Genomic DNA, 12,500 nt, shown 5'->3' on the forward strand with positions numbered 1-12,500 from the left:
TGTTGGATTGCGTGTACAGTATGAACCCATAAACCCCAAACATAAGATGCATTTTTCTCAAGTCTGGTTTTTGGAAAAAATCTTTTTCAGGCAAAATGAAAAGTAGTTTGGAGCCAACTGTTTGACCCAAATATAAAAGTTTTTTTTCAAAGCAATATTTTGTTAAGACAGAATTAAAGACAATTAAAAAAAATAAAATAAACGTGTTTTAAGGCGTTTGGAACCATATAAGACAGTGGTCCCCAACCTTTTTGTAGCTGCGGACCGGTCAACGCTTGATAATTTGTCCCACGCCCCGTGTTTTTTATGTTGATTCCATAAAAAAAAAAATTAAAAACAATTCTTCTGCGGGGACCACTGACATAAGACACATTTTTCTCAAGACTTGAGTTTGGTAAAAATCTTTCTCAGACAACCTGATTTTCATAAATAAATATGTACATCCCGAATAGAAGACATTTTTTCAATACGTTTTTTTTTTAAAGGAACATATTAAAACAAAATTTTAGTCTTCTTTTGGATTGCTTGTACAATATGAACCCATAAACCCCAAATATAAGACGCATTTTTCCTCAAGTATAGTTTTTGGAAAAAATCTTCCTCAGGCAAGTTTAAGTCATTTTGAGCCAACTGTTGATTTTTATGTATAAATCTGTACAACCCGGATATATAAGACATACTTTTCTCGTTAATATTGTTACTGTTTACAGTATTTATGTTGTCAACTTGGCCATATTGTACTGAGCAGCCAGGACAGTTTAATCTTGAAATTGCATGGACATTCCACAGATGTCTTGTAGTGCAATAGGTATTATTGTGGACTTATTAGTGACTCCGCCATATTGTGCTGAGCAGCCAGGACGAAGAAGCACAAGGAGAGTGTACCGTATTTCCAAGAATTCTTAAAGGGGAACATTATCACCAGACCTATGTAAGCGTCAATATATACCTTGATGTTGCAGAAAAAAGACTATATATTTTTTTAACCGATTTCCGAACTCTAAAAGGGTGAATTTGGCGATTTAAACGCCTTTCAATTGTCGGAGCGATGACCTTTCACCCGTGACATCACATCGTGAAGCGACCCGCCATTTTCTCAAACACATTACACACACAAGTCAAATCTGCTCTGTTATTTTCCGTTTTTTCGACGGTTTTCCGTACCTTGGAGACATCATGCCTCGTCGGTGTGTTGTCGGAGGGTGTAACAACACGAACAGGGACAGATTCCAGTTGACTTACGTGGAGTGTGCATCGATTAGCACGGCATGCTAATCGATGCTAACATGCTATTGAGGCTAGCTGTATGTACATATTGCATCGTTATGCCTCATTTGTAGCTATATTTGCATCCAGCCTTTCCCTCCACCCACATTTAATGCCAAACAAACACATACCAATCGACGGATTCAAGTTGCACCAGTGTCAAAAGATGCGCAAGTCCCTCGTTTGTTCTGCACATTTTACCGACGATAGCGATGCTACGACAGAGATGTGTGGATATCCTGCGACACTCAAAGCAGATGTATTTCCAACGATAAGGTCAACAAAATCACAAAGGTGAGTTTTGTTGATGTTATTGACTTATCTGCTAATCAGATATATTTGGTCACGGCATGACTGCCAGCTAATCGATGCTAGCATGCTATTTAGGCTAGCTGTATGTACATTTGTAGCTATATTTCCATCCAGCCTTTACCACCACTCACATTTAATGCCAAACAAACACTTACCAATCGACGGATTTAAGTTGCTCCAGTGTTCAAAAGATGCAATCGTTGGTTAGAAGGCGATCGCCGAATAGCTTCAGTTACTTCTTCAATTTCGTTTTCGCTCTCTGCCTCCACACTCCAACCATCCGTTTCAATACATGCGTAATCTGTTCAGTTTAAGCCGCTGAAATTCGAGTCTGAATCCGAGCTAATGTCGCTATATCTTGTTGTTCTATCCGCCATGTTTGTTTGTATTGGCATTACTTTGTGACGTCACAGGAAAATGGACGGGTGGATTTACAGATAGCGAAAATCAGGCACTTTAAAGGCTTTTTTCGGGATATTCCATGATGGGTAAAATTTTGAAAAAAAATTCGAAAAATAAAATAAGCTACTGGGAACTGATTTTTATTGGTTTAACCCTTCTGAAATTGTGATACTGTTCCCCTTTAAAAGTGAAAGTGAAACTGTTAAAAGTGCAGCAATGTCTTATTTTGTGTGTGTTTTGTTTCTTTCTTTCCGTCATCCGCAAGGCAATGGTACAAGTCGGAGGAGAGTGGGAGTCTGGCGATATGGTTCCCAAAGAAAGACCTGGAAAAACAGGTGAGTTGTTCATTGGAAGAATCCCTTCATTTGTGTCCGTTAAATGTTTTGCGTGTTCTCTCCTCAAAGTACCGAGCCTTGGACTTGCCCATGTTTAAGCACTATGTCGCCTGTGCCACCGTCATCTTCCTCTGCATCTTCTTCATTCAGATGTGTGTCACCACGGAGTGAGTATTTTTTTTTTTTTTTTTACGATGGAATGCAACTACCTGGGCAATATTGACAAACTCTGCGCTTTAATTAAATCCCTCAGCCGGCAGGTATTAGGGATGACGTTTGGAGCGTTGGCGTTTGTCCTGTTGTTGACCCTGGCCATCTGTTTCGCCGCGCACATCCAGGTCAGTCCACTACATTAAACACACAGACTTGCTACGCATGCAATAATACTGCGTGGACTCCAGTAGGAGAAATCTAGAATATAAGACGACCCCTATTTTCCCAAACCCGGAATTTTATTTTAAAGACACAATCAAATACAATTTGGGGGGGAAAATCATGTTTTTAAGTCGCTTGGAGCCACCTGTTGGTTCGCATGTATGAACCTATTCACTCCGAATATAAGACGCATTTTTTTCAAGACTTGTTTTTGGGAAAAAAAAAGATTTTCATGTATAAATCTGTACCACCGGAATATAAATCATATTTTTCGAGACAAAATTAAAAAAAAAAGTTTTGTGTACGGAAAGAACATGTTTTAAGTCGTCTGGAGACACCTGTTGGATTGCATGTACAGTATGAACCTATAACTACCGAATATAAGACACATTCTTCTCAACTTTTGTTTTTGGAAAAAATCTTTCTCAGGGCAAAATTAAATCTTTTGGAATTGGCCCTAGTGTGTGAATGTGAGTGTGTCTGTCTATCTGTGTTGGCCCTGCGATGAGGTGGCGACTTGTCCAGAGTGTACCCCGCCTTCCGCCCGATTGTAGCTGAAATAGGCGCCAGCGCCCCCCGCGACCCCAAAAGGGAATAAGCGGTAGAAAATGGATGGATGGATGGAGTTGTTCATTTGCATGTATATATCTGTATAGCCCGAATATAAGACATCTGTTTTAAGGAATATTTTAAGACAAAATCTAAGAAAACTTGTTTGTAAAACCAATTCTTCTTTTTAAGTCGTTTAGAGACACTCGTTAGTTTAGATGTATGGACCTATTAACTCCAAATATAAGACACGTTTTTCTCAAGACTTGTTTTTGGAAAAAAAATGATTTTCATGTATAAATCTGTACCACCGGAATAAAAGTCATATTTTTCTAGACAAAATTAAATAAAAAAAAAGTTTTGTGTACGGAAAGAACATGTTTTAAGTCGTCTGGAGACACCTGATGGATTGCATGTACAGTATGAACCCATAACTACCAAACATAAGACGCATTCTTCTCAACTGTTGTTTTTGGAAAAAATCTTTCTCAGGCAAAATTTAATCGTTTGGAGTTGTTCATTTGCATGTATATATCTGTATAGCCCGAATATAAGACATCTGTTTTAAGGAATATTTTAAGACAAAATCTAAGAAAACTTGTTTGTAAAACCAATTCTTCTTTTTAAGTCGTTTAGAGACACTCGTTAGTTTGGATGTATGGACCTATTAACTCCAAATATAAGACACGTTTTTCTCAAGACTTGTTTTGGGGAAAAAAAATGATTTTCATGTATAAATCTGTACCACCGGAATATAAATCATATTTTTCGAGACAAAATAAAATTAAAAAAAAAGTTTTGTGTACGGAAAGAACATGTTTTAAGTCGTCTGGAGACACCTGATGGATTGCATGTACAGTATGAACCCATAACTACCAAATATAAGACGCATTCTTCCCAACTGTTGTTTTTGGAAAAAATCTTTCTCAGGCAAAATTTAATCGTTTGGAGTTGTTCATTTGCATGTATATATCTGTATAGCCCGAATATAAGACATCTGTTTTAAGGAATATTTTAAGACAAAATCTAAGAAACCTTGTTTGTAAAAACAATTCTTCTTTTTAAGTCGTTTAGAGACACTCGTTAGTTTGGATGTATGGACCTATTAACTCCAAATATAAGACACGTTTTTCTCAAGACTTGTTTTGGGGGAAAAAAAATGATTTTCATGTATAAATCTGTACCACCGGAATATAAATCATATTTTTCGAGACAAAATAAAATAAATTAAAAATTTGTACGGAAAGAACATGTTTTAAGTCGTCTGGAGACACCTGATGGATTGCATGTACAGTATGAACCCATAACTACCAAATATAAGACGCATTCTTCTCAACTGTTGTTTTTGGAAAAAATCTTTCTCAGGCAAAATTAAATCGTTTGGAGTTGTTCATTTGCATGTATATATCTGTATAGCCCGAATATAAGACATCTGTTTTAAGGAATATTTTAAGACAAAATCTAAGAAAACTTGTTTGTAAAACCAATTCTTCTTTTTAAGTCGTTTAGAGACACTCGTTAGTTTGGATGTATGGACCTATTAACTCCAAATATAAGACACGTTTTTCTCAAGACTTGTTTTGGGGGAAAAAAATGATTTTCGTGTATAAATCTGTACCACCGGAATATAAATCATATTTTTCGAGACAAAATAAAAAATAAAAAGTTTTGTGTACGGAAAGAACATGTTTTAAGTCGTCTGGAGGCACCGGTTGGATTGCATCTACAGTATGAACCCATAACTATCAAATATAAGACGCATTCTTCTCAACTGTTGTTTTTGGAAAAAATCTTTCTCAGGCAAAATTAAATCGTTTGGAGTTGTTCTTTTGCATGTATATATCCGTATAGCCCGAATATAAGACATCTGTTTTAAGGAATATTTTAAGACAAAATCTAAGAAAACTTGTTTGTAAAACCAATTCTTCTTTTTAAGTCGTTTAGAGACACTCGTTAGTTTAGATGTATGGACCTATTAACTCCAAATACAAGACACGTTTTTCTCAAGACTTGTTTTTGGAAAAAAAATGATTTTCATGTATAAATCTGTACCACCGGAATATAAGTCATATTTTTCGAGACAAAATAAAATTAAAAAAAAAGTTTTGTGTACGGAAAGAACATGTTTTAAGTCGTCTGGAGACACCTGATGGATTGCATGTACAGTATGAACCCATAACTACCAAATATAAGACGCATTCTTCTCAACTGTTGTTTTTGGAAAAAATCTTTCTCAGGCAAAATTAAATCGTTTGGAGTTGTTCATTTGCATGTATATATCTGTATAGCCCGAATATAAGACATCTGTTTTAAGGAATATTTTAAGACAAAATCTAAGAAAACTTGTTTGTAAAACCAATTCTTCTTTTTAAGTCGTTTAGAGACACTCGTTAGTTTGGATGTATGGACCTATTAACTCCAAATATAAGACACGTTTTTCTCAAGACTTGTTTTGGGGAAAAAAAATGATTTTCGTGTATAAATCTGTACCACCGGAATATAAATCATATTTTTCGAGACAAAATAAAAAATAAAAAGTTTTGTGTACGGAAAGAACATGTTTTAAGTCGTCTGGAGGCACCGGTTGGATTGCATCTACAGTATGAACCCATAACTATCAAATATAAGACGCATTCTTCTCAACTGTTGTTTTTGGAAAAAATCTTTCTCAGGCAAAATTTAATCGTTTGGAGTTGTTCATTTGCATGTATATATCTGTATAGCCCGAATATAAGACATCTGTTTTAAGGAATATTTTAAGACAAAATCTAAGAAACCTTGTTTGTAAAAACAATTCTTCTTTTTAAGTCGTTTAGAGACACTCGTTAGTTTGGATGTATGGACCTATTAACTCCAAATATAAGACACGTTTTTCTCAAGACTTGTTTTGGGGAAAAAAAATGATTTTCATGTATAAATCTGTACCACCGGAATATAAATCATATTTTTCGAGACAAAATAAAAAAAAACGTTTTGTGTACGGAAAGAACATGTTTTACGTCGTTTGGAGACACCTGTTGGATTGTATGTACAGTATGAACCCATAACTACTGAATATAAAACGCATTCTTCTCAACTTTTGTTTTTGGAAAAAATCTTTCTCAGGCAAAATTAAATCGTTTGGAATTGGCCCTAGTGTGTGAATGTGAGTGTGTCTGTCTATCTGTGTTGGCCCTGCGATGAGCTGGCGACTTGTCCAGGGTGTACCCCGCCTTCCGCCCGATTGTAGCTGAAATAGGCGCCAGCGCCCCCGCGTCCCCAAAAGGGAATAAGCGGTAGAAAATGGATGGATGGATGGAGTTGTTCATTTGCATGTATATATCTGTATAGCCCGAATATAAGACATCTGTTTTAAGGAATATTTTAAGACAAAATCTAAGAAAACTTGTTTGTAAAACCAATTCTTCTTTTTAAGTCGTTTAGAGACACTCGTTAGTTTAGATGTATGGACCTATTAACTCCAAATATAAGACACGTTTTTCTCAAGACTTGTTTTTGGAAAAAAAATGATTTTCATGTATAAATCTGTACCACCGGAATATAAGTCATATTTTTCGAGACAAAATAAAATTAAAAAAAAAGTTTTGTGTACGGAAAGAACATGTTTTAAGTCGTCTGGAGACACCTGATGGATTGCATGTACAGTATGAACCCATAACTACCAAATATAAGACGCATTCTTCTCAACTGTTGTTTTTGGAAAAAATCTTTCTCAGGCAAAATTTAATCGTTTGGAGTTGTTCATTTGCATGTATATATCTGTATAGCCCGAATATAAGACATCTGTTTTAAGGAATATTTTAAGACAAAATCGAAGAAAACTTGTTTGGAAAACCAATTCTTCGTTTTAAGTCATTTAGAGACACTTGTTAGTTTGGATGTATGGACCTATTAACTCCAAATATAAGACACGTTTTTCTCAAAACTTGTTTTCGGAAAAAAACAGATTTTCATGTATAAATCTGTACAACCCGAATATAAGTCGTATTTTTCAAGACAAAATTAAAAATATATATTATTTTGTGTACGGAAAGAACATGTTTTAAGTCTTCTGGAGTCACCTGTTGGATTGCATGTACAGTGTGAACCCATAAACACCAAATATAAGACGCATTCTTCTCAACTGTTGTTTTTGGAAAAAATCTTTCTCAGGCAAAATTAAATCGTTTGGAGCCATTTGGAGTCATTAATTTGCATGTATATATCTTTATAACCCGAATATAAGACATCTTTTTTAAGACATTTTTTAAAAAGGAATAAGACAAAACGAGGACAATTTGTATGGAAAACCAATTATTTTTAAGTCGTTTAGAGACACTCGTTAGTTTGCATGTATGGACCTATTAACTCCGAATATAAGACACATTTTTCTCAAGACTTGTTTTCGGAAATAAAACTGATTTTCATGTATTAATCTGTACAACCTGAATATAAGTCGTATTTTTCAATACAAAATTTAAAAATTATGTTTTTGTGTACGGAAAGAACATGTTTTAAGTCTTCTGGAGTCCCCTGTTGGATTGCATGTACAGTATGAACCCATAACTACCAAATAGAAGACACATTTTTGGAAAAAATCTTTCTCAGGCAAAATTAAATCGTTTGGAGCCAATTGGATTCGTTAACTTGCATGTATATATCTGTATGGCCCGAATATAAGACATCTGTTTCTAAGACGGTTTTTTTTAAAGGAATATTTTTAGACAAAATCGAAGACAATTTGTTTGGAAAAACAATTCTTCTTTGTAAGTCATTTAGAGAAACTTGTTAGTTTGCATGTATAGACCTATTAACTCCGGAAATAAGACACATTTTTCTCAAGACTTGTTTTTGGAGCAAAAAAAAAAAGATTTTCTTGTATAAATATGTACAAACCAAATATAAGTCATATTTTTCAAGACAAAATTTAAAAAAAATATATTTTGTGTCCGGAAAGAACATGTTTTAAGTCGTCTGTAGTCACCTGTTGGATTGCATGAACAGTATGAACCCATAAACACAAAATATAAGACGCATTTTTCTCAACTGTTGTTTTCGGAAAAAATCTTTCTCAGGCTAAATTAAATAATTTGGAGCCATTTGGTGTCGTTATCTTCCATGTATGTATCTGTATAGCCCGAATATAAGACATCTGTTTTAAGGCGTTTTTTTTTTTTCAAATAAATATTTTAAGACAAAATCGTAGACAATTTGTTGGGAAAACCAATTCTACTTTTTAAGTCGTTTAGAGAAACTTGTTAGCTTGCATGTATGAACCTACTAACTCCGAATATAAGACACATTTTTCTCAAGACTTGTTTTCGGAAAAAAAAAATATGTTCATGTATAAATCTGTACAACCTGAATATAAGTCATATTTTTCAAGACAAAATTAAAAAAATATATGTTTTTGTGTACGGAGAGAACATGTTTTAAGTCTTCTTGCATCTACAGTATGAACCCATAAACACCAAATATAAGACGCATTTTTCTCAACTGTTGTTTTTGGGAAAAATAATTCTCACGCAAAATTAAATAGTTTGGAGCCATTTGGAGTGGTTAACTTGCATGTGTGTATCTGTATAGCACGAATATAAGACATCTATTTTAAGATGGTTTTTTTTAAAGGAATATTTTAAAACAAAATAGAGAGACAATTTGTTTGGAAACCCAATTCTTCTTTTTAAGTCGTTTAGAGACACTCGATAGTTTACATGTATGAACCTATTATCTCCGAATATAAGACACATTTTTCTCAAGACTTGTTTTCGTAAAAATCTTTCTCAGACAACCTGATTTCCATGTATAAATCTGTACAACCCAAATATAAGACATCTTTTGCAAGACGTTATTTGAAAGGAATATCTTAAGACCAAATAAAATATATATATTTTTGAAAAAACATGTTTTAGGTCTTTTGTAGTCACCTGTTGAGTTGAATGTACAGTACGAACCCATAAACCCCAAATATAAGACGCATTTTTCTCAAGTCTGGGTTTTGGAAAAAACTTTCTCAGGCAATATTAAGTCGTTTGTAGCCAACCGTTGATTTTCATGTATAAATCTATATTACCCGAATATACATCTCTTTCAAGCCTTTTTTTTAAAAGGAATATTTTAACAAGACAAAATCAACGACAATTCGTTTGACTATTTTTTTTATTATTATTAAGTCGTTTGAAGCCTCCCATTAGATTGCATGTATGAACCTATTCACGCCGAATATAAGACATTTTCTCAAGATTCGTTTTTGGAAAAAATCTTTCTCAGGCGACCTGATTTTCATGAATAAATCTGTACAACCCGAATACAAGACAAATACGTTTTTGAAAGGAATATCTTAAGAAAAAATAAAACACTTCCTTATTTTTTGTAGAAAAAACATGTTTAAGTCTTTTGGAGTCACCTGTTGGATTGCATGTGCAATATAAACCCATAAACCACAAATATAAGACACATTTTTTTCAAGTCTTGTTTTTGGAAAAAATCTTGCTCTGGAAAAATTAAGTCGTTTTGAGCTACTTGTTGATTTTCATGTATTGATCTGTATAACCCGAATATAAGACATATTTTTCAAGACGTAATATTTTATTGAGACAATATCAAAGACAATTTGTTTGAAAAAAAAAAACATTTTTAAGTTGTTTGGAGCCACCCACCCGTTCATTTGCGTACATGAACCTATTGACTCTGAATATAAGACAAATTTTTCTCAAGACTCGATTTTGGTAAAAATCTTTCTCAGACAACCTGATTTTCATGTATAAATCTGTACAACCCGAATATAAGGCATCTTTTTCAAGACTTGTTTTTGAAAGGAATATCTTAAGACAAAATAAAATTATGTTTTAAGTCTTTTGGACTCACCTGTTGGATTGCATGGACAGTATGAACCCATAAACCCAAATATAAGACATTTTTTCAAATCTTGTCTTTGGAAAAAAAAAATGCTGGCAAAATTAAGTCATTAGGTACCAACCGTTGATTTTCATGTATAAATCTGTATAACCCAAATATAAAACATTTTATTCAAAACAATTTTTTGAAAGGAATATCTTAAAACAAATTATATATATATATATATATATATATATATATATATATATATATATATATATATATATATATATATATATATATATATATATATATATATGTATGTATGTATTAAAAACATGTTTTAAGTCTTTTGGAGTTACCTGTTGGTTTGCATGTACAGTATGAACCCCAAAACTCCAAATATAAGACGCATTTTTCTGAAGTCTTGTTTCCGGAAAAAATCGTGGGAAAAATTAAGTCGTTTGGAGCCAACTGTTGAGTTTCCTTTGTAAAGCTGTATAACCCGAATATAAAACATATTTTTATTAAGTCAAAATCAAAAACATTTTTTTATTTTTATGTCGTTTTGAGCCACCCGTTAGTTTGCATGCATGAACCTATTAACTCCGACTATAAGACACATTTTTCTCAAGACTTATTTTTGGAAAAAAAAATCTTTCTCAGAAAACTTGATTTTCATGTATAAATCTGTACAACCCCGATATAAGACATAATTTTCATGACGTTTTTTTGAAAGGAATATCTTAAGACAAAATAAAATACTTATAATTTTTTTATTTTGGGGGGAAAAAACCTATAAACCCCACATATAAAACACATTTTTCTCAAGTCTGTATTTTTTTCGAAAAAATCTTACTCAGGCAAGATTAATTTGTGTGGAGCCAACTGTTGATTTTCATGTATAAATCTGCATAACCCGAATATAAGGCATCTTTTTCAAGACGTTTTTTTAAAGGAATATTTATTTTTAAGTCGTATGTAGCCACCCGCCAAAAAAAGTTGTCACTGATACGATCATGGCCAATATTTATCCACCCATTTTCTACCGCTTGTCCCTTTCAGGGTCACAGGGAGCGCTGGAACCTATCTCAGTTGCATTTGATGAAATGATTATGCTAAGTTTCATAAAACTCCTCCATATATATGAATGAAGAGCATACTTAGTCAACAGCCATACATGTCACATTAAGGGTGGCTGTATAAACAAGGCCAACACTCTCATAAACCTGTGCCATATAGTGAAACCACACTAAACTACAATGACAAACACATTTTGGGGAATATTTGCACTGCAACACAACATAAACACTACAAAACGATTTTTTTAGAATTCCCTGCCGCACCAACTCTTCCGGGGCGCTACAATATTAACTCTGAATAAAAGACATGTTTCTCCCAAGACTCTTTTTTGGAATAAAGTCAGAGACCAGATTCGAACTGTTTTTTTAAAGGCCTACTGAAACCCACTACTACCAACCACGCAGTCTGATAGTTTATATATCAATGATGAAATATTAACATCGCAACACATGCCAATACGGTCTTTTTAGTTTACTAAATTGCAATTTTAAATTTCCCGCCAAGTATCCTGTTGAAAATGTCGCGGAATGATGACGCGTGCGGACATGTTCTTCCAGCATCGATCACGGCTAAAAGTCGTCTGGAATTACAAAGAATTCTTGACATGTGTGTTGCTCAATCTTTTGCAATTTGTTCAATTAATAATGGAGAAGTCAAAGAAGAAAGATGTTGGTGGAAAGCGGTGTATTGCGGCCGGCTGTAGCAACACAAACACAGCCGGTGTTTCTTTGTTTGCATTCCCTTAAAGATGACGGTGAAGCTTTAATATGGAACAGAGCGGTCAAGCGAACATGGTTCTCTACCACATGTCAATCGGTGAACAAATTGTGGTAATAAGTCGGCTCTTACCGTAGACATGAGCGGAGCTTGTGTCGTTCCTCCTGCAGCTGTCAAAGAGGCAGCTTTTGATTGATTGATTGATTGATTGATACTTTTATTAGTAGATTGCACAGTTCAGTACATATTCCGTACAATTGACCACTAAATGGTAACACCCGAATAAGTTTTTCAACTTGTTTAAGTCGGGGTCCACCTTAATCAATTCATGCGACTCTCTTGCCTCCTCCGTGGCTTCCCTCAGAGACACTGGCCACACCCCTCCAACTTTCAGGTGCGACTATATAATCTCACTAAAACACTATTAACACAATAAGCAGATAAGGGATTTTCCAGAATTATCCTAGTAAATGCGTCTAATAACATCTGAATCGCTCCCACTGCTGTCGCCTTTTTTTCCCCCTAGTTCTTCACTCTAACTTTCCTCATCCACGAATCTTTCATCCTCGCTCAAATTAATGTGGAAATTGTCGCTTTCTCGGTCTGAATCGCTCTAGCTGCTGGAGGCTATTATTGTAAACAATG

General features: G+C 34.2%; 1 protein-coding gene across 3 annotated transcripts in view; it reads left to right on the forward strand.

The window, feature by feature from the left end:
* The window catches only part of adcy7 (adenylate cyclase 7), a 211,624-nt gene that overhangs the window by 166,464 nt on the left and 32,660 nt on the right, over positions 1-12,500 (forward strand). For all 3 annotated transcript variants that reach the window (XM_061876926.1, XM_061876945.1, XM_061876935.1), the window contains 3 exons: positions 2,246-2,315; positions 2,385-2,482; positions 2,569-2,653. In XM_061876926.1, the coding sequence (XP_061732910.1) occupies positions 2,246-2,315; positions 2,385-2,482; positions 2,569-2,653 (253 nt within the window). The remainder of the gene's footprint in view (positions 1-2,245; positions 2,316-2,384; positions 2,483-2,568; positions 2,654-12,500) is intronic.

Source organism: Nerophis ophidion, linkage group LG02 (genome assembly GCF_033978795.1).
Source record: "Nerophis ophidion isolate RoL-2023_Sa linkage group LG02, RoL_Noph_v1.0, whole genome shotgun sequence".
NCBI classification, from domain to species: Eukaryota; Metazoa; Chordata; class Actinopteri; order Syngnathiformes; family Syngnathidae; genus Nerophis; species Nerophis ophidion.